Here is a 21,015-nt window from a genome sequence, read left to right as displayed (position 1 = left end):
AAAATTAAATTGGACCGGAAAGTGATTGTATGTTTACCTCAACAAGTCTCTAGACATGCCCCAAATTTTGTTCCCGATGAGTCAGATCTTTGAGAAGTAAACTGAAACTACCATGATCAGACTCATTAAAAAACCCCAATCGGCATTCCATAGTCATGCGTTACTCATTAACTCATCACGCCCTTGTAAACAAACGCATCACCGTTGCCAACATGGTACGGTCCAAGTTGAACGCATCTCTTGAAATACTGGGCCTACATGCTCACAGGCACCGATCTTTCGAATAAACCACCAACAGACATGATATGCCAACTCCAACCTACACTTATCATCATAAAAATTGATAATTGTTTGCCCATTTACCAAAGTCCGCTTATTTGCCCTCTAACCTCCGCGTATGTTTGCCGCCATTTTTGCCTGCCCCTCTCAACACATTCTTTATGATCGGTTCTGCTTCAATCATCTCCCATCGTCTGCATATTACCAACGGGGAAACATATAGGCCTACTTTTGGAAGGCGCCATCGAATTCTCCTCCACGAACTAGTCATTTGGGAATCTGGTCTTTCATTACACGGGAAACCGTTATCATAATGAATTGATACGACGTATTGGAATATTTTGATGATTTTACTTGAAATCCATGCCTCACTCTTTTGAGGATCTGTTCTAAAATCTTAAATGACCATCATGATTGGTGTAAGGAGAAAGAACTCATTTTGTACCCGCCTTCTCTTAATATTATGCTTAGCTTGGATTGCTAACTCGGAATGTAAGTAGAACTATATCGTTGTATATCTGATGTTTGAATATTCGAGTAGGCTACTTTTTATGCACTGCCTACATTATACGTTACCTAAGAAGCTATAAACTGACAAAAAAGTGTTGTGTAATTTTTACCAAAGTAAAATAAAAACGCGTGATCATTGCTTAATGTATGACAAGAGATCACTGAATACCTTACCCGTTTTAAATGTCATGGCAATGATTGGAATGACTCAAATGAACTTAGATTTGAATATCTAGAATGTAGAGTCCCACCAACGAAAACGACTCCAAGTCGACCGTGTCATTTCTTGTCTATTTTGCATATTATGTACATAATATTTACCATTATAATTTGTATGCTTTTTAATTAACAGGGCCAAATTGCAAAGCAGCTTTTTATCTTTGTGAATGTTGTTATCGTGAATAGCTGAATTGGTTACCCTGTATAAAGATGTGAAATAAATGAATAAATAGATAATAAATATTTATTTATTTATTTATTTCACTATGATAGACCACTCGTCCACGACACCTCCGTTACGTTAATTATTAACGTAACGGAGGTGTCGTGACCGAGTAGTCTATGCGCATGACGGGGTTCGATCCCCGTGAAGAAATTTCATAAATCCTGCTTTTTATCCTACATTCAAATAATTGCAAATGCTACACGCATTATTGGTAACTATGTGTGCACTTGTTAACAAACAGTAATATTTTTATCTGTCTCGAGTCGGTCTCGGTGTTGTGACCATGATGTGAGTGAATCATTAGCCACTCGTCATGATAATCTAAAAACACCTGTATTAAGCACTTTAAGCAAGGTTGTTACAGCTATTAAGAAACATATCGTTTGCATTATGAATGGAAGAACATGTTAAAAAGGAAACTTTATTGTATAGATCATGAAATGAAATTTTATATCGAAAGGGACCGCTTTTGGAGCGATCCGCATTGTGCATGTTTTACCTGCCGGGTAATTGACATACGTACTGTTTATTAGGATGGGTCAGCAGCCAGAACTATGGCGGTTAATAAGATAACACAGTTACCCACAATGCACTACAGGCCTAAATATCCACGATGTTAAGACCAGTACCAGCTAGTGTTCCAAGAATAAAATAATTCTAAATAATTTTAAAAATATATACAAAACGTGATATTATACTATCCATGGATGGCAGTGGCGTACCTAGGATTTTCCACAGGGGGGGGGGCAAAACCGTCCGCCAAAAAATTTGACAAGCAAAAAAAAAAAAAAAAAAAAAAAAGGTTTTCAATCACAAATAAAGGATTTCGTACCAGAAAAAAATTGACAAGCAACAAAAAAAGATATTCAATCACAAATAAAGGATTTCGTACCAGAAAAACAAAATGACAAGCAAAAAAATACAAGTTTTTCAAGCTCGTCAGGGGGGGGCAGGGATACGTCCTTTGCATGGGTTGTGGCTCGTCAGGGGGGGGGCGCCGGCCCCCCGTAGGTACGCTAGTGATGGATGGTTTACTAATACCATGGACATGATGGATTTAAAGAAGAAGTCTACTGGAGAGGGGGAGCTTTTGTCATTTAATTACTTTGTCCCCTGGAATGAAATGAAAGTGAGTCTAAGCCATGATCTGGATCTCTCGTATAAGTACTAAATTAGGAAACGTTCACCGTTTATTTTATTAGACTTTATATGTATATATCTTGAAGATGTTTTCGCCAATTCTGGTTCATTACCTAGCATACATGAACACACAAGAGACATAATATTCATCCCATTTGCATGACTTGCACGTTAAAAATAAATTAAACATTGTGGTTTATAACGCTGTGCTTGTAGGTCCGGGGACATCTGAGCCTTATCACTCGGTATCACCGATACAGTCCGTTCATCTTGGATAAAAAATACAAAATTCGTCAGAACTCACGGTGGGAATGCCACAAAATTTTACACATATACACTCTCTTTAATGCATGGATTTATTTGCCATTACCAACATCATAAGGTGGCAATGGTTTCTTGCGGTCCTTCATCTGCAGGTGCAGTTTTTTACGAATAAATCTGCACTGCATGCCCATCTTTAATGACTCCAACTCTAGTCCAGGGGAGCCTTTCATCAACATGTTCATCCGACAAGTTGTCAGATCTGACAACTTTCCTTGATTCTGATTGGCTTAAAAGCACTGTTACTATGGTAACTGTCGGATAAAACGGGACTTATTGGATCAAGTCCTTTCATGAAACGCTCCCCTGGTATCAATAACATTGTTCCATGCCCCTTACCCATACTACAATAGTTTGATCAAGTAGTCTTTATTACAATTCGACTAAAATTTCAACATTCTCATATCCTATGATCTCTATTTTACCACAAATAAGTTGTCTGAGAAAGAAAGTTACTGTAGGTGACCCTGCTCCTCAAGTCAACACCCACAATAAGTCGGCCAAAATGATTATGAAATTTGTATCAAGTCTGAATAGGTAGATCCTAAGTCTAAGTTGAGATGAAGCTTGCCAAAATCGATCAACAATAGCCCGACAAGACAGAACTTAATTTAGTGTACAAGAATTTCAGTGAGAGTTTCAAAGAGGTTGGAGAAAGCGGGTTTGAAATTAAGTGATCAGACATGCATGGCCCTTGACAGTGGCGTATACATATGGGGGCTTAGGGCACTTGCCCCCCCCCCCCCCCAATAAAAGAAATCAAAACCAATTAAAAAGAGAAAATTAAAGAATAAGGACTGAGAGAAGGGTAAAATATTTTATTAATATTATGTAAAGATATGTCACATAATCGGATTTGTGTAGGCCTAATAAAAAGGTCTGAATTTTCGCTCGCCCGTTTTAAAAAAAAATTGTCCGATAAGCCATATCTGGCCCCCTCAAGTTTTTGCTCATTACGCCACTGTCCCGAGAATATTACGCAATCTGGGTTAAACTCCAGGCAGTCCAGGAAAAAAAAGCGGTATCCAAGAAAAGCTATCTCATTTTGTTGTTGTTGTATTTTGTTTAACTCAACAAATTTTAATTAATGTCATGGAGAAAATAGGATTACCTTTTTCCCAGATGTGCTATCTAATTATTTATCATTTTGACTGTATAACCTCAAGTTGAATTTCAGAGAACATTTCCTGATGGCGACATTAAAGATGGGTTGAAGTTTGCAGGTCACATTTACCATATTTACTTATAAAAACTGGCCTTCTAAAAAAAATACACAAGATTACATTTGAAATTTTGTATCGAAGGTAAGTGCATCAAGATAAGGAATATTGAACAATTGGGGGTGTCCAAATTTGTAGAGGGTATAACTTAAGGGGAATGAATAACAACTCCACTCTACAAAACATTGGGAAATAATAGTCCATGAGGGTAATTATGTGTCCGACCAACATTGGGCATTTCTTTACATTTTTATCGCCAAGAATGGTAATAAATTGCGTGTACCTACGTTGGCCAGGAAGTTATGAGAAGCAATATACATGTACTTTAGGAATTGTATCATATAACGGTTTCAATTTAGGTACTTTCTCATCATATTTATCATAATAATTATGTCGCTGTTGAAGTTTTAACAACAGCACACAAAGTGAATTCGCAAGATGACCAAAATAGCAAATAAAACATAATAGTATCGTAATTTTGAAATTTTGTTGCCTCTTCCATGCTTTCCTCTTACACAGTAGGTATTAAACTGGGGCATAGTTCCCGCAATAATAACTAAACATGCAATTCAGTAAAGTCTCTTAAAATGAATTAGCTCTCTGGTCTGCCCAAATTATGAAATACATGCAATTATTTAACAAAATGTGAAACTCGTCTTATCATTTATTATCATGTGAATGAAAGTGATAACACATCGAATTTAATAGATTGTCGGAGCTTTGTATTGCGAACTCGCATGCTCTTCAAAAGAAACAAATACAGGAACACAAAAAGTAATTAGAAAAAAAGGATATTCAACAAAATGGAATGTTCTTTGAACTTGCAGAAAAATGTATAATTACTACAGGGTAATAAAAACCCCGATCATTCTGTATCGCTTATAGTTGGTTCGAGAATAGGGCCATTAAATAAATACAAGTGATTACATAACCACTGTTTTCTTCAGTTCGATTTCGCACTGCGCTCTAAACTCCATTAAATATTAGAATTGATTGTTCGTTTACACCATTTTTGTAAAGATATTAGACATTGATGTCGTATACGCTTAATAATATGGGTTCAATTTTACACCCCTAGGGGTGCACAGGCTTGTCCCTATACGAGTACCCCTAGCTGTGCACACGTACTACACCTAAGAGGGCGTACACGTCTACCCCTTAGGGTGCATACTGTAGAATATATATTTTAACAATTATTTCACTTAAGTGTGGCATTAGCGCATTGTTATTTCGGGTAATCTTCGATCACAAAACCAACTCTATCTATACCATACATGTACGTCTATCAGTGAGACTGGTGGTGGTACATGGGCGTACAGCAGACTAACAGACACGAACTCTCGCATAAGAGCTAACTTGGGGATCGGACCGGGCACGCTAGCAAGATCCCGCGAGCACCTTGATGGTATCACGAGGTGTATACGCAAATATCGTACACTCCATTTGCACCGGGATTTCTTAGTGTGTAGTGTGTAGGCGAATCAACTGCAACAAGAAATTTACAATCAAATTTAGTTCATCTTATCGTGCTCGATAGGGGGAGGGGGTCGATCCCCCTTAAATTCATTTGAGAGTTTTTGCACAGAAATTAAGTGCAGAAGAACATTTCAAGGGCTCCTACAATTTCGTAAGACTGCAATCTTAATGGACTCCCGAGACGAATTCTCTTTGACCTTGATTTGACTGAGAATATGTGTTGTTATATTACTGCTTTTGAATGCAGCCGTCTTGGAATTGACTCATATATTATTATGCAGTGCAAATAATGAGTCAAAAACTCTAAGGGCTGAGTCAGTATTTCATAAAGCTGTTCTGAAGTTACAAATAGATGTACTGGTTACCCTTTCTTGTGCTGACTGGTATGTCGCTATATAGCTGACCTAAGAACTTGTTTCAGTCTTTCGTAAAATAGTGCGGAACTTTACGAACAGCTTTATGAAACACCCACCTGATTTGGCGGATGGACCAAAAGGTGTTAAAAAGATGATAGCGAGCGAAGCGAGCGATCAAAGATTTTGACCATTTTCATGCATGTAAGCATATTATCTTGGAATAGATTTTGGCATAATTAGAAAATAATACAATGTTTCACTCTTTAACCTTCATTTTCTCTGTTTTCTCATTCTTTTATTGGTGCTTAAATCTGAACATCAGTGAAATTCACGATATTCAACACATCAAAACAATGCATTTTGTATGTCAAAAAGTTTAATCACCAATTTCAAATTTCCTATTTCCCTTCTAACCCTTAACATGTTGACAACTGAAATATTTTATTTACAATTATCATAATTTTTTCTTCCATATTAGTATACCCATTTGGAACAGGAAATGGCGACACCGCTCTCAGAAAAGAAAACGATTTTGCCGAACGCGTGACATTAGATAGAGCTTTCCCTTTTGGTGGGAAATACCATAATGTATTATACGTAAGTAAGCTTATTCGGGTCGCAAAGTATCAGTAAAGTTCAAGTGAGCAGAAAGAACACGATACAATGATGTTGTTTATTCAAAATCTTTGTGCACCCTTTTTATTCTTGATTTTTTTTTTATTAATGGATTAATTGTTTATTTGTCAGCCATTTATCTGTGCGCTTTAAAACACCATCACAAAGCTCCCTATAAATGTTATTATTTTTGTCGTACTTATTTACAAATTTTGAAGAAAGTTGATATTGTATTTATTATTATTATTAATTTTTCTCCAAAACGTAAATACCCGCAATTAAGGCATCTTGATCGATTTACTCCTTTTAAGAGGAAAAACAGTATTTTTTCCAATTATTTATTTTTAGCATTAATATTGGGCTTCATTCAAGATTCAACGATCACTGATTTCAAAATGTAAATATTATGGTTATGTACCGAATACTAAATGGGGGTATAGCAGAACGCAGACAACGATAATTATACTCATAAATTATTAATTTTAAGAGGTATTATTGCAGAAAGTTATCAAGTTTATATTGCATAGTTTTCTATTGTTCTGACATATTGTATTTTCCATTGTTTGCATGTGTATGTATTTTTTCTGAAAGCCTTTCGAAACTTAGTTTCTTTGTATGCTTCCATTCATCGACCCACCCCCCCCCCCCAAAAAAAAATAATAATAATAATGATAATATTGATTCTTAAATATTTCCTAACTAATCTTCTTTTTTGCACGTTTGTATTGTTGTGGCATTGCTCTTCAATAGATAGGGGACAATGGGGTAATCTCGTTTGAGGATGCAATTTACGTGGAGTCTACCGTACCTAAAAATAGGAATTTACCAATTTACTACGATGCAGTAAGTTTATCCTTCATTATAAACTAAATATGCTTTCCATTTTAGAAAATATCCCAGAATGAAATGAAATCTTGAAGAGTAGCAATCTAAAGAAAAAGAATCACTGAGAAGTATATTGTAGACTTCGTGTTATAAATGACTAGTCTTGAACTATACCCTGTGAGGCATCACAGAAAATAAACTGTTTAATTTAATTTTTATAGATTAACAAAGAGTAATTATCATTAATTTGGTCTTTTACAAGACTACACCACTCGGAATGTTGTATTATGCATTACGAGCCTACATCAGTGTATATGGTCCTATTCGAGTAGTTGATGACTTAAGTTGCGCTATTGAGGCTCCTGGTTCGTATCCGCGTTCAACCGAACCAAAACCAGCAGGAACAAGAAATTCACTCTAAGATTTCGTGGACGTGTTGCAAACTTTACTTTATAGATATGTTAAAGCAAATCAAGTGTAGGTTATCACAAAGAGTTTAAACCAGAATTGAATACCTCTTAGAATTATATTTTGTTGCCACCTATTTCCTTTTATCATATTTTGTAATCTTCTGTATATATTTTTTGGTAAACATGTTCATTTTGATAAATACCTTGTCATAACGGCTACCTCTAAGGACCATATCTTTTGTTGCCGCCTATTTGCTTTATCATATTTTATCAACTTTGGGATATATATTTTTTAACATGTTCATTTTTGTCCTTTGAGCTTTGTACCATGTATTTATGTTTTAAATCGAATAAATGGAATAAATAAATAAATAAAAATATTAAATCAATTCAATGATATATACCACGTTTCACAGAAAATAGTAAATGTGTGTGCGTGTGTGTCTTTATCCCTTGTAAAAAAGGACGAGGACGGTGTTGTCGAGGACCCTGACGGAATATTTCCATTTTGGGCAGACGTTGACATATCTAGTGACGGTGGAAACATATATTATCGCGTTTCAACCACTACGTCAACCCTCGATCAAGCTACGACAGACGTCCGTAATTACTTCCGGAGCAATGTCAACTTTCAAGCTCAAGTAGTTATTGTCGTCACATGGGACCAAGTCTCATTTTACGACCAAGCTGGTGACCAAGACCCTGTAAGTTTCCTTTTAGGAAAGAAACAATTCTTGAAAAAAGAAACACCCTGGTGCTTGTCGCGTATTGTACATATCCTCGATTGCGCTGAATTGCCAAAAATCAACCATCATGCTCATAAATTTATATAGGAATAGTTTGTGAAATTAATTATACACTTGTAATAATACTTAATCAGTATAACATGTCAGTGACTTATGGAATAGGGAAATCCTTATAACGTTTTCTTTTTATGCATTTCCCGTTCAATGATTCAATAACTCGAACTATCAGTAAGAATATTCATGATTTCTGTAACTGCATACCGAAAACACTTGCTCGTTATTTTATCATTTCACGTGATTGAATAAAACATATTATTACACCAAATAGTACTGTAATAAATTTAAAATGTGGTTATCGATTAATATATATTTAATTTTTTGTATTTTTTATCCCGTTATTCAAAAACAGAGGAATACTTTCCAGGCAGTGCTTATCCATGATGGTCAAGAGTCGTTCGTTTTTCTCAACTATGAAACCATCAACTGGGTAGTTGGGACATTGATGCAAGGGGACCAAAATACTGGCCTTTTCGGTTCTTCCAAAATCGGCATTGCAATAGTAAGTACTATTAAAAAAATCAGCATGCCAATTTATCAAAAACGAGATATGAATCATCAGTAGTGGCCAATGGCCATTGCACTGTTTGCTTTTTATCTATTATAGGTAAGTGGATCCGGTACTATTGAGAAACCTCCCAAACATTATGGTCACGGTGAATTAGATGGAGACTTGTAATCGACCATGTCGCCTAGAAATAATTGCACATGATTTCACAAACAAAGTTACTTTATTCATATTTACTCGTAAATCATGCATGGGGTCAGGTAGTTTTCTTTCAATAAAATGAAAATTAAAATGCAGTGATTTTTAGTCCTCCAAACTTTTATTTATTTGTTTCCACTTTCGATCTTATAATTTATTGAACACTTGTGCATTTCCCAGCCGTTGCGGCCCGACGTATAATCATGCCTTTACCCGAGACCACCCGCCTAGGTGTCGCAATGAAAGAACTAAGAAATAAAATTTACACGTTACAGTAAAAGCATTTGCTAGGGCGATGCACGGCGTAACCAGCCGCATAATTATGGTGGCCCTGAAGGGACATCGCAAATATAGACCAAATCGCGAATATTCACGACGTCGTGAATTTCGTCGCCAATTTCGTCGTGAATTTGTTTTGCTTGCCTGGGCGGTATGCGGGTTGAAACCAATTCGTCTGCTGCTAATTCCTCCACTGCAGGGTCGATCTACATTCATTTAGTCTAATGCAATTCTGTCCATTAACCTTTCGCCTAACAACCATATGGTCCAATAAACATTTTGTCCAGGCATCACTTCGTCTAATCACCAGTTCGTCTATGGCCATTTCGTCTCATAACTAGTTGGTCTAATATCAATTTTATTTTCCTTAATTTCGCCCAATTTTTAACACAAAAGGAGGGAAAAGAGAGGAAAAAAAAAAGAGGAGGAAGACGAGTTAAAAAAATAAGATGAGGGGCCGGAAGACATGGAAATAAAAAGAATCTTTCATGTCACTATATAAAATTTTCGCTCGCGCGCGCTTCGCGCGCGCATTGCCTGTTAGGTGTTCCAGGGGCGGATCCAGCCTTCGCCGATAGGGGGGGGGGCCAAATATTGTTCAGCCATATTTTCCCCGATCGGCCGCTCGAAGATGATTTTTGGTTTCTGTGAAGGGGTGGTCTTAGCTTTATTCTTATAAATCAACATAAATATATAATATCATAATCCTTATTTATATAATGTGAGCGCGAAGCGCGAGCTAATTTTTTTTGGAAATATTATGTATTTTTTCCTATAATTTGTACATTCTGGGAAATGTTTGTTCTCTTAAAAAAGATGTGTATGCAAATAAATAATTACTACGAACGCGAAGCGCGAGCAGAAATGAACTGGTGGAATAGGTACCTGTTAAAGACTGCATGCAGTTAGTCATGAAGACGTTATATATTTTAAAAATCAAATAATGCGAGCGCGATGCGCGAGCTGAATTTTTTTGAAATTTTTACTTAAAAATGGAAATTCTAAGGACTTTTTGTAACTTAAACAGAATAGGTATATAATAAACAATTGATGCGAGCGTGAAGCGCGAGCTGAAAAATTTTGACATTTCTACATAAAGAATGGAAAATTTTAATCAATTTTTGTAATCGTGAACAGGATAGCTATATAACTAAACAATTGATGCGAGTGCGAAGCGCGAGCGAAAAAAATCGAGATTTAGGCCTAAATACGGGACACTCTATTCATGTTTTGTAAATTTGGAAAAGAATGAGTAATTCCTATATTAATGATGCAAGCACAAAGTGCGAGCAGAAAATTGTTTATATTGTGATCTGAAACTGGATAATGATTTAAATAGAGAACAAGTTGAATATCTGAATAAACATGCGCGCGCGTGTTTCATATTTAGACCTAGAATCTGGGCATTCTAAATACATCTTTTATCATGAAAATCAAAGCGAGCGCGAAGCGCGAGCTTAAACTATTTGATATTCCGGTCTGAAAAAAAAGTCAATTTCAGCTCTATATTTCAAGCACTTTGTAAGAAAATTGTAAAGTGGATATGGATTGCACAGAGCTGATTTTTTCATTATAATTACTTTGAGTTTTGACATAGGACCGGTACATCCTTAGGACATGTAGGACATGTCAACATATGGAAATGATGAATGTCTTCCTATTCCTCTTGCTAAGCGCGAGATGAAACAAAAGGGACAATTCAATTATTAAATTAATATCTTATTCATTAATGCCTAATGAGGGCGTGAAGTCTGATGATATTATGGCCTGAAAACTGGACATTTCAAGCACTTTTGTAATTATAAATAGGATGCATCAGTTAATATATTTTAACAATTAATGCGAGCGCAAATTGTGAGCCTAAATCTTTGCATTGTCATGAAAAGGGGATTGTATAATCAATATTGAGACATACGATCAAAATGCGAGCGTGTAGCGCCAGCTGATACGTTTTGACAATCAGACCTGAAAAGGGATATTTTGAAAACTTTATGGAATACACGAAAATAATAGGTATACCTGATAAATCGAAATTTGTGGGCGCGTAGCGCGAGCGGAAAATGTTGATATTCAGACCATAAAACTGTCATATTTACAGACAATGTGAGCGCGAAGCGCGAGCGAAAATTTTATATAGTGACATGAAATATTCTTTTTATTTCCATGTCTTCCCCTCATCTTACTTTATTCACTCGTCTCGATCCTCCTCTTCTGTTTCTACTCTCTTTTCCCTCCCTTTTTTTCTTTCTTTCCCTTTTTGCTCTGCCAATAGGGGGGGGGGGGCGGGCCCCTCGGCCCCCTCCCCCCTGGATCCGCCTAAGCATATGGATAGCAGTGGACATCGTTCTATCGTTTCAATGTTTTTTTTTCAATTGGTCTAATGCCAACTTGTCTGCTTTCATTTGGTCTACCATCAGTCCGTCCACTATCCACATGGTCTAACTGCCATTTTGTCTAATAACCAAGTTGGTCCAATTGCCATTTATTCCATATGCCATTTGGTCTAATTGAACTAAGTGTTAATTGGGCGAAATTAAGGAAAATAAAGTTGATATTAGATCAACTAGTTGTGAGACGAAATTGTCATAGACGAACTGGTGATTATAGACGAAGTGATGACTGGACCAAATGGTTATTGGACCATATGGTTGTTAGGCGAAAAGTTAATGGACAGAATTGCATTAGACTAAATGAATGTAGATCGACCCTGCAGTGGAGGAATTAGCAGCAGACGAATTGGTTTCAACCCGCATACCGCCCAGGCAAGCAAAACAAATTCACGACGACATTGGCCATTCGTCGTGAATATTCAAATTGACGACGAAATTCACGACGAAATTGGCGACGTCGTGAATTTCGTCGCCAATTTCGTCGTGAATATTCGCGATTTGGTATATTTGCGATGTCCCTTTAGGGCCATCATACATAATTAATTTGAATTCCAGGGCGTCCTATCCCATGAAAGAGCCTGTACGCTTCCTTTGCCATTCCTAAAAAGACTCTCTCTGGTATTCGATAACACAAAAATGTCCCCATCAAAGTATTTGTCTCGACAAAAGTTCGGACGTTTAGTGACTTTCTGACACATTGGATAGCCTGCCCTTGCTGTTCTTAAGAATTCGCCATCAGGGACAACTAAATTTCCAGAAAATTACAGCGTTTTCCTTAAAGGTCAAGTCCACCCCAGAAAAATCTTGATTTGAATAAATAGAGAAAAATCTAACTAGCATAACGCCGAAAATTTCATCAAAATCGGATGTAAAATAAGAAACTTATGACATTTTAAAGTTTCGCTTATTTTTCACAAAACAGTGTTATGCACAATTCAGTGGCATGTAAATGAGACAGTCGATGATGTCCCTCGCTCACTATTTCTTTTGTTTTTTATTGTTTCAATTAAACATTTCATTTTTTTACGGATTTGTCAATAAGGGCCAACTTGACTGAACCATTTCGTATTAAACAATGATAATTCCACATGTTCAGGGAGGAAATAATCGTTGTTTCACTTGACAATGAGGAGAAAATTAGAATATTTCATATAATAAAATACAAAACAAATAGTGAGTGGAGGACATCATCAGTCTCCTCATTGGAATACTGACCAGGATGTACATATAACTATTTTGTGAAATAAAGCGAACATTTAAAATGTCACAACTTTCTTATTTTATATCCGATTTTGATGAAATTTTCAGTGTTATGGTTGTAGGATTTTTCCCTTTTTATTCAAATCAACTTTTTGTTGGGTGGGCATGTCCTTTAAACAGTCCTGAAGCTACCCACAGTGCAATCAGGGTAACGAATGCAAGCAAAGTCCCCGCTGAGTGTTTCGGGAAGGCGCGGACTTGTGAGCTGTGCTGTTTGGGACATTGGCGCATATAAGATTGAGAAACAATTTGGAAATTTCATTGTTTTATCCATCAGGTTGGGTTTCTGATGTCAGACGGTGAGATTTCCGAAGTTTTTAACTACGATCAAGATACATTACGGGAATTGCCTACTGACAGCAACGTAGACGTAGATGGAGTCTACGCATACAAGGTAGACAGCAGTTCAATCATTGATCCAGTCTGCAAAACTGGACCTGGAGCAGGTAATAACGGAGGGACATTATCGAATAAATGGGTGGCGTTGCTGTTCATAATGATGATTAGGAGGAAGAATGGGAGAAAGAAGACTGTTGTCAAGACTGCCGTTGCATACATTTAAAAGATAATGATTGTGAAGAAGACTTAGATCACTTTGGTAGATGTGGTAGTGATGATGAAGACAAAAACGAGACTGATGATGGTACGTGTGATGATTACAACGCTAATGGGATGATGAGAAAATATTACTGATGACATCGACGTCGAGTCTCACCAAAATCGGAATGAAAAGTTGGAAAAAGGGATGGGACTAGTGAAATTATCTTTTATGGGAAAAAGACGTCAAAGACGGTGATAGCAAGTGCATGAATTATTAGATTTCATGATTAGGCGTGTGTGAGAAATTGTGATGCCAGAAAAACTGTCTGCAACTTTAGTGTGTGATGGTCCAAATATGTATTTTAACGAATGTTAATCAACTGATTTTGAATAAAGGTCTACCACATTCGTCCACAGTAACAAACAACCGCTGCAGCTAGTGAGCCAATGTTATTTATGTAACATATACACATGAAAACCCTATTGTCTTTAAAACCGTTTTCAGAATTGTCAATCACCCCAGCCCGCTGCGGTATGATGGGAGGCGAAAGGATATACCTCTATGGACCATGCTGGGCGGTAGAGCGAGTCCAGACCTGTGTGTTCTCCCATGGTGGTGAGATCATCCAGGAAGTCAATGCGACGGTCCTTAACACCAACGAGGCATATTGCGTCCCTGACCCTTTCTTCCTCGTCGGAGAGGTGACCATTGCAGTGGTAAAGGCCGATGACGAACTTGCTTCTTCACCTTCAACCATATATTCCCTCCGTGAGTATCAGAATAATCACGCGAAATACGTTTCAACACCAGAAATCAGATTCGTATTAATTTGAATTCCATATTTCTATCGCGCTATATACCTACATGTTTTCCTTTTATATAGCCACATTGCTAAGAGGGCAAACGGGAAAAACTCATTGACTGTACCATCCTCTATCATTCCTAGTTGAAAGCGGGAGAATAACGCCTACCATAACAAGAAGGGACACAGATTCTTTCAATTGGGATGTGGCCGACAACTCTCTTACTATTACTTGGGAACCAGACCAAGAAAGCTTTGGCAGCTCGGACAGCGCCCTCTCGATCAATGTTCTAGCATACCGCGAGGACAGTCCTGGACCGCGATGGGAAACAGTGTATCTGATAACTAATAGCACAGCAGATGATGGCTCGCATACGTTCACTCCAACGGCACAACCGGAAGTGACGGAAGACAATGCATTCGGAGTGATCAGGATTACTGGGAATGCAAACGGGTAAGTTGTCACTTCAGCCAGGTCTACATATGGGTAGACATTTTAAGGCTGACAGGCTTTTTCTCAAATTTAACATTCGAATTATATCTTCTCCCTTTCAATGTTACACTTTTTTACACTTTTTTAAATTATTTGCGATGGTTTGATCAATCAATACCGGCATACATTGTAGGTGATATTTAATCATCACTCCCCCCCCCCTTCCCACACCCTCTTATTCCAAGGACATCATTATCAAATCACCCTGAACTTCCTACACAATATTTTCTTGTTTTTTCTAACAATAAAGTTCGTATATTAGCCCAGTTAGATATTGACGTAATGTTTTACTGTTTTGTATGTCCCTTTGTAAACAGTCATCCACTTCAGAATAGAAGTCTTTCAATTAATGATAACATAAGCATCTAGAATATAGCATTTAAAACTAAAATACTTACCAAATATTGATGCACAAAAATGTTATTATACTGACCAGACATTCCAACTTTTTCTGCCTAAATTCAGTCGTGAACGTGTCCTATGGAGCGACATTCATCCCCTGGGCTATCTAATGGAACAGTCCTATCAGGAGGATCCAGTCTTGTGGGCCACAGATAAATGCAATGACTGGCTTACGGCAGACGACGCCAAAGGACCGTTTATCGAGGTATGAAAAAAAGGGATATCGGTGTATGCCGAATCCACAAGTGTATCACAACTATAAAATACAATTATTAGAAGAGCTATCATCTCGACAATTTTAAAACATTTATATGGAAAATTACTTGTTTTTTGTTGTCTAAACAGCATTTTTAAATATAAATCTAAGTTCATGGCATTATATTTTGTAGAGTTACATCGCCTGGTGACACCCTAGGCTTGCTCTTTGCCCAATATAAACACTCACAGATACTACCTTAAGGCACTTTAGATCGGCATTTATCACCATCTCAAGAGTCTTTGGTCTTTTGAGCTCTGAGCACTCTCGAGGCAAATGCCTCATCAGACACCAGGTTCGGAATCGTTAAAGCAATAATGGCGATAAAGGAATATCAAGGGACCTAGAACCTTTTGATGAGGAAGCGAGTTAGCTCAGTCGCCTGACTGTTGAACAAAAGGTCGTGGGTTCGAGTCCACCAGGAACAGATAAATGGGTGACCCGACATCTGCTCCGCCGACATTTGCTACGCAAAATAAAGACAATTGCTCCGCCGACAATTGCTCCGGATAATTGCTCTGCCGACAGTTGCTCCGTTGACACTTGCTCCGCCGATATTTGCTCCGTCGACACTTGCTCCGCCGAGATTTGCTTCGCCGATATTTGCTCTGGCGACGTCTGCTCCGCTGATATTTGCTCCGCCGATATTTGCTCCGCCGACATCTGCTCCGCCAAAAATCGCTCCGCCGACATCTGCTCCGATTATACGACAATTGCTCCGCCGATATTTGCTCCGATTTTACGACAATTGCTCCGCGACAATTGCTCCGCCGATAAGGTAGTGATCAGTAAAATTTTGAGAGAGACAAGTGTTAGCTTTATTGAAGAATAAGTCAGGTGCTAAACTATGTAAATATTTTAAATTGAGTTAGAACGTGCATCTGATCACTAGTTGCATATCATGTGAATTAATCACAGCGGGGAACTTGCATTATAATATGCAGCATTCATATCACGCTTAATACAAATGATTCTAAGCGCTCCATACTATTACCCCCGACTCTATAGTGACATGTGCTCGTATAAAGCCATTGCAGTTTGAACTCCCATCGAGGCAACAAGTTTCCCTCCCCTCCCACCCTATGTACTTTGTTATGATATCGGGGTTTTATTTTATAATATCGAGAGGGGAGGACCTATGGTACAAAATTTAGACACACAAGGTAAAAGTGTGTACGGGCTGCATGATTGTGAGGCATTGCAGTGGAACAATAAATGATTGTTGAGTGTTACCATACCAACTGACTTTATACGTGGAGCTGAGTTACTGTTGAGAATAACCATATCTAGGAACTTCGTGTATCACGATTTATGATATTCCTGTGAGACATTACATTATGGTTGGGAGGCTGGGCAGAATTACGACAGTAGGTCAGCATGGTTGGGAGGTTTGGAGTGACATTGAGTTTTGAGTCTCTTTGGTGGAATTAAGAGCATGTAAAATGATTAGGAAATTTTGTGTTTCAAGATTTATGATATTCTTTTTAGATTTTACATTATGGTTGGGAGGTTGGGCAGAATTATGTCAGCATGGTTGGGAGGTTGGGAGAGACATTGAGCCCTTGAGCTCTAGGATGTAATTACATGTAGGAGCATGGGAAATGTTTAGGAAATGTGGTGTACCACGATTTATGATGTTCCTGTGAGACATTACATTATGGTTGGGAGGTTGGGAAGAATTATGTAAGCATTGGTTGGGAAGTTGGGAGAGACATTGATTTTATGTTGGAAATTAGGAGCACAGGAAATCTGAAGGTAACTCTTTGGCTTGCATAAGGTTGGGCGGGCAATTACAGCGTTTATCAAGGAAGCATGCACAGATACAACATGGTTGCGGATACAACCATAGTATGGATATATGCATATACATGTCATATGTATTTTCAGACTTAGCATAGTACGTAATGTGGCTAATTTTGGTTGTTACACGGAAATGGTAAGGAGGAGCATGAAAGGATAGCCTTATACAATGTGTAGAAGGTTTGTGTTCAGAAACAAATTGTTTGAAACCTGACAGATCACCAATATTAATATCAAAGTATATGCTCCAAAGATGTTGATTACCAAGATTTAGGGGAAATACCCGTGAGAACTAATATCCTGCGGGTGGGTCACGTGATCAACAGCCCCAGGGAGGAGTTACTACCCTCCTGGTGTTCACGTGACCATATCTTTCAGTATGCCACAGTTCTAATGCATATGTAGTCTTTTGTTATGTCTCACGACATTATTCAGATTGTGTTGATGTCCATTACCTTTTATGTTATTTAGGCATATTGCCTATGTGTTTTGATGCCTCGTATGGAATTAAATGGCGAGCAATGGCAAATTATTTGTACACTTGTTTTCTTCTCAAAATTGCTCCGCCAACACCTGCTCCGTCAATATTTGCTCCGCCGACATTTGCTCCGCCGTAAATTGCTCCGATAGTGCGACAATCTGCTATCAACACTGCAGATACACAAAGCAACAGGTCCAGACGGCTTGCAAGCGAGACTTTTGAAGGAACTTGCGACAGAACTCACGCCTATCCTCACTATTCTCTTTCAAGCATCTGTTGACCAAGGCATTATTCCGGATGACTGGAAAGAGCTAATGTAGTTCCTGTCTTCAAGAAGCAGAAAACTACAGGCCAATCTCGCTGACATTTATTGTGTGCAAGACCCTGGAACACATTGTCTGCAGTAGCATTCTTGACCACCTGGATAGCAATAACATCTTATGTGACGCCCAGCATGGCTTTCGCAAGAAGCGCTCCTGTACATCTCAGCTCTTACATGCTGTTCAGGACCTTTCCAAGGGTATTGATGCTGGCGATCAGCTTGGTGTGATTCTACTGGACTTGTCAAAAGCCTTTGACAAGGTTCCCCATGGTAGATTGATGTACAAAGTCAACTATTATGGAGTCAGAGGCAATATTCACTCATGGATTGAACATCTACTCAGCAACCGCTCCCAGAGGGTTCTTATTGAAGGAGTTACATCTCATGAAGCCCCCGTTCTCTCAGGAGTGCCGCAAGGTAGCGTGGTCGGACCTCTGCTCTTCCTCCTCTTCATTAATGACCTCCCTGAATATGTATCATCACAGTCTACGGTGCGCCTCTTTGCTGACGACTGCATCTTGTACAGAAAGGTCAAGACAAAGGAGGACACTAAACAGCTTCAGAGGGACCTGGATGCTCTTCAAGTATGGGAAGATGACTGGCTCATGCAATTTCACCCGCAAAAATGCCAAGTTATGCATGTTACCAATAAGAGGGTAGTTATCAAGAGTTCAACACCATATTGCATTCATGGAACCCCCCTGGTGGAGACTGATAAAGCAAAATACCTTGGTGTAAACTTCGAGAAAACCTGAAGTGGAATCACCATGTAGACAAAACAACTAAGTCTGCCAACTCAGTCAGCAGCTTCCTGCAGAGAAATATCAGGGACTGCCCTCTCAAGACGAAAGTGTTGTGCTACAAAGCACTTGTCCTTCCAGTACTGGAATATGCTGCTGTGGTATGGGACCCATTTACCCAGAGGAACATCTCAAAACTGGAAATGGTACAACGCCGTTACGCCCGCTTTGCTTTAGGAGACTTTCGACGTACCAGCAGCGTATCAGATATGCTAAAGCAACTCCAGTGGGCTACGCTTCAGGAAAGAAGGGCACAACAGAGAGCTAGCATGGTCTACGGTATCATCAACAAGCTTATTGACATCCCGGATGACCAGTTTATTCCATCAACTGGACCATGTACACGTGGAAATCCTGATAAGTTCCAAATCCCATATGCCAGAACACAAATATATCAAAAAACATTCTTTACTGATGCTATCAGAATGTGGAACTCACTCCCAGCAAAGATAGTTCACAGCACCTCCCTCGCGTCTTTCAAGCAGGAGGTGCAGCAAAGGAGGCTTCGTTAAGGCCTCTTCTGTTTTTAGCCGCACATAGTTTTGTAGAGATTTTTAATCGCACTATTCATCTGGGCACTTGACAAGCACGAGTATGATAATATGCCAACGGCAGTCTGTACTTTACAGGAAGAAGAAGAAAAGAAGAATTGTGCATAACAATTGTAGCACAGGCTGAAGGCGTCAATTTACACATTTGTATATTATAATATTTATTGCGAAGTAAACTTAAACTATGCTTGCATGGTATATTACATGACATACAAAGGGGCCGCGGAACGGTTTTCAATAAAAGTGCGGGGGCTGACCATGCTAGAAATCACAATCATATGGTCATTTTTACGTTTTTGTACACGATTTGGGAAATAGGGGGGGGGGGGGTGAAGGGTGACCCGACAATTGCTCCGCCGACAATTGCTACGCAAAATAAGACAATTGCTCCGCCGACAATTGCTCCGGACAGTTGCTCCGCCGACAGTTGCTCCGTCGACACTTGCTCCGCCGATATGTGCTCCGTCGACACTTGCTCCGCCGATATTTGCTCCGCCGATATTTGCTCCGCCGACATCTGCTCCGCCGACATCAGCTCCACCGAAAATTGATCCGCCGACAATAGCTCCGCCGACAATTGCTCCGCCGACACCTGCTCCAATTATACGACAATTGCTCCGCGACAATTGCTCCGCCGATATTTGCTCCGCCGAAAATTGCTCCGATTATACGACAATTGCTCCGCGACAATTGCTCCGCCGATATTTGCTCCGCCGAAAATTGCTCCGATTATACGACAATTGCTCCGCGACAATTGATCCGCCGATATTTGCTCCACCGAAAATTGCTCCGAATATACGACAATTGCTCCGCGACAATTGCTCCGCCGATATTTGCTCCGCCGACATCTGATCCGATTATACGACAATTGCATGAACATCTTATTATTCCAAGTTGGTCTATGTTAAATAATAAGAGATTCATCCTGATACAAATTGTTTTGTTCTTGTTATTCGTTAATGTTTTATTTATTTTATTCTCCTCCTATCATCACAGCTTTCTGCTTTGAAAACAAAACAGATTGTTCTCCCTGCCGCTGCCACTTGACAAATTGAAACGGAGAAGGGGAATGACACACTCCCCATTGAAATTGTGAATCTGGATTTTTGTTCATATATTATTATCATTGGTTTCACTCCGGTCTTGAGCGGTGGAGATATATATTTTTTTTTTTTTTTTTTTGGGGGGGGGGGGTGCTGGACACAATATCTCTTCTGCTTTCCAGCAACTTATACACCATACATTCGCGCGGGCTCTCTCTCTCTCTCTCTCTTTCTCGTTTTGTTCTTTCACGTTGTTTATTTTTATTGGTGACCGCTTGATTTATTGTATATTTATCAGCATTATAATTATTAATATTTTTATCAATAATTTGTATTTACGTATTGGGCCTTATCTACCCTTACACTTTTTTTCTTTCAATTTGTTTCAAACGAAAGTATGATCATCACTGGCGTACAGATGGGGGAGGGGCGTGCTAGGGGGCACGGATCCCCCCCCCCCCCCCATTCTCCCTACCAATGAAAAAAAAA

General features: G+C 38.7%; 1 protein-coding gene across 1 annotated transcript; it reads left to right on the top strand.

Annotated features, from left to right (window-relative positions):
• The first annotated feature begins 235 nt into the window (after positions 1-235).
• Positions 236-18,887, top strand: LOC129267358 (protein mesh-like). The gene is made up of 10 exons (XM_064103234.1): positions 236-771; positions 6,226-6,344; positions 7,113-7,205; positions 8,062-8,301; positions 8,753-8,902; positions 13,313-13,481; positions 14,081-14,344; positions 14,523-14,832; positions 15,337-15,478; positions 18,192-18,887. Exons 1-10 carry the CDS (start codon positions 681-683, stop codon positions 18,885-18,887), a joined length of 2,274 nt encoding a protein of 757 aa, XP_063959304.1. The 5' UTR covers positions 236-680.
• Positions 18,888-21,015: the final 2,128 nt, after the last annotated feature.

The sequence above is a fragment of the Lytechinus pictus genome, chromosome 8 (genome assembly GCF_037042905.1).
Source record: "Lytechinus pictus isolate F3 Inbred chromosome 8, Lp3.0, whole genome shotgun sequence".
Classification (NCBI taxonomy): Eukaryota; Metazoa; Echinodermata; class Echinoidea; order Temnopleuroida; family Toxopneustidae; genus Lytechinus; species Lytechinus pictus.
This window is presented reverse-complemented; position numbering and strand designations above follow the sequence as displayed.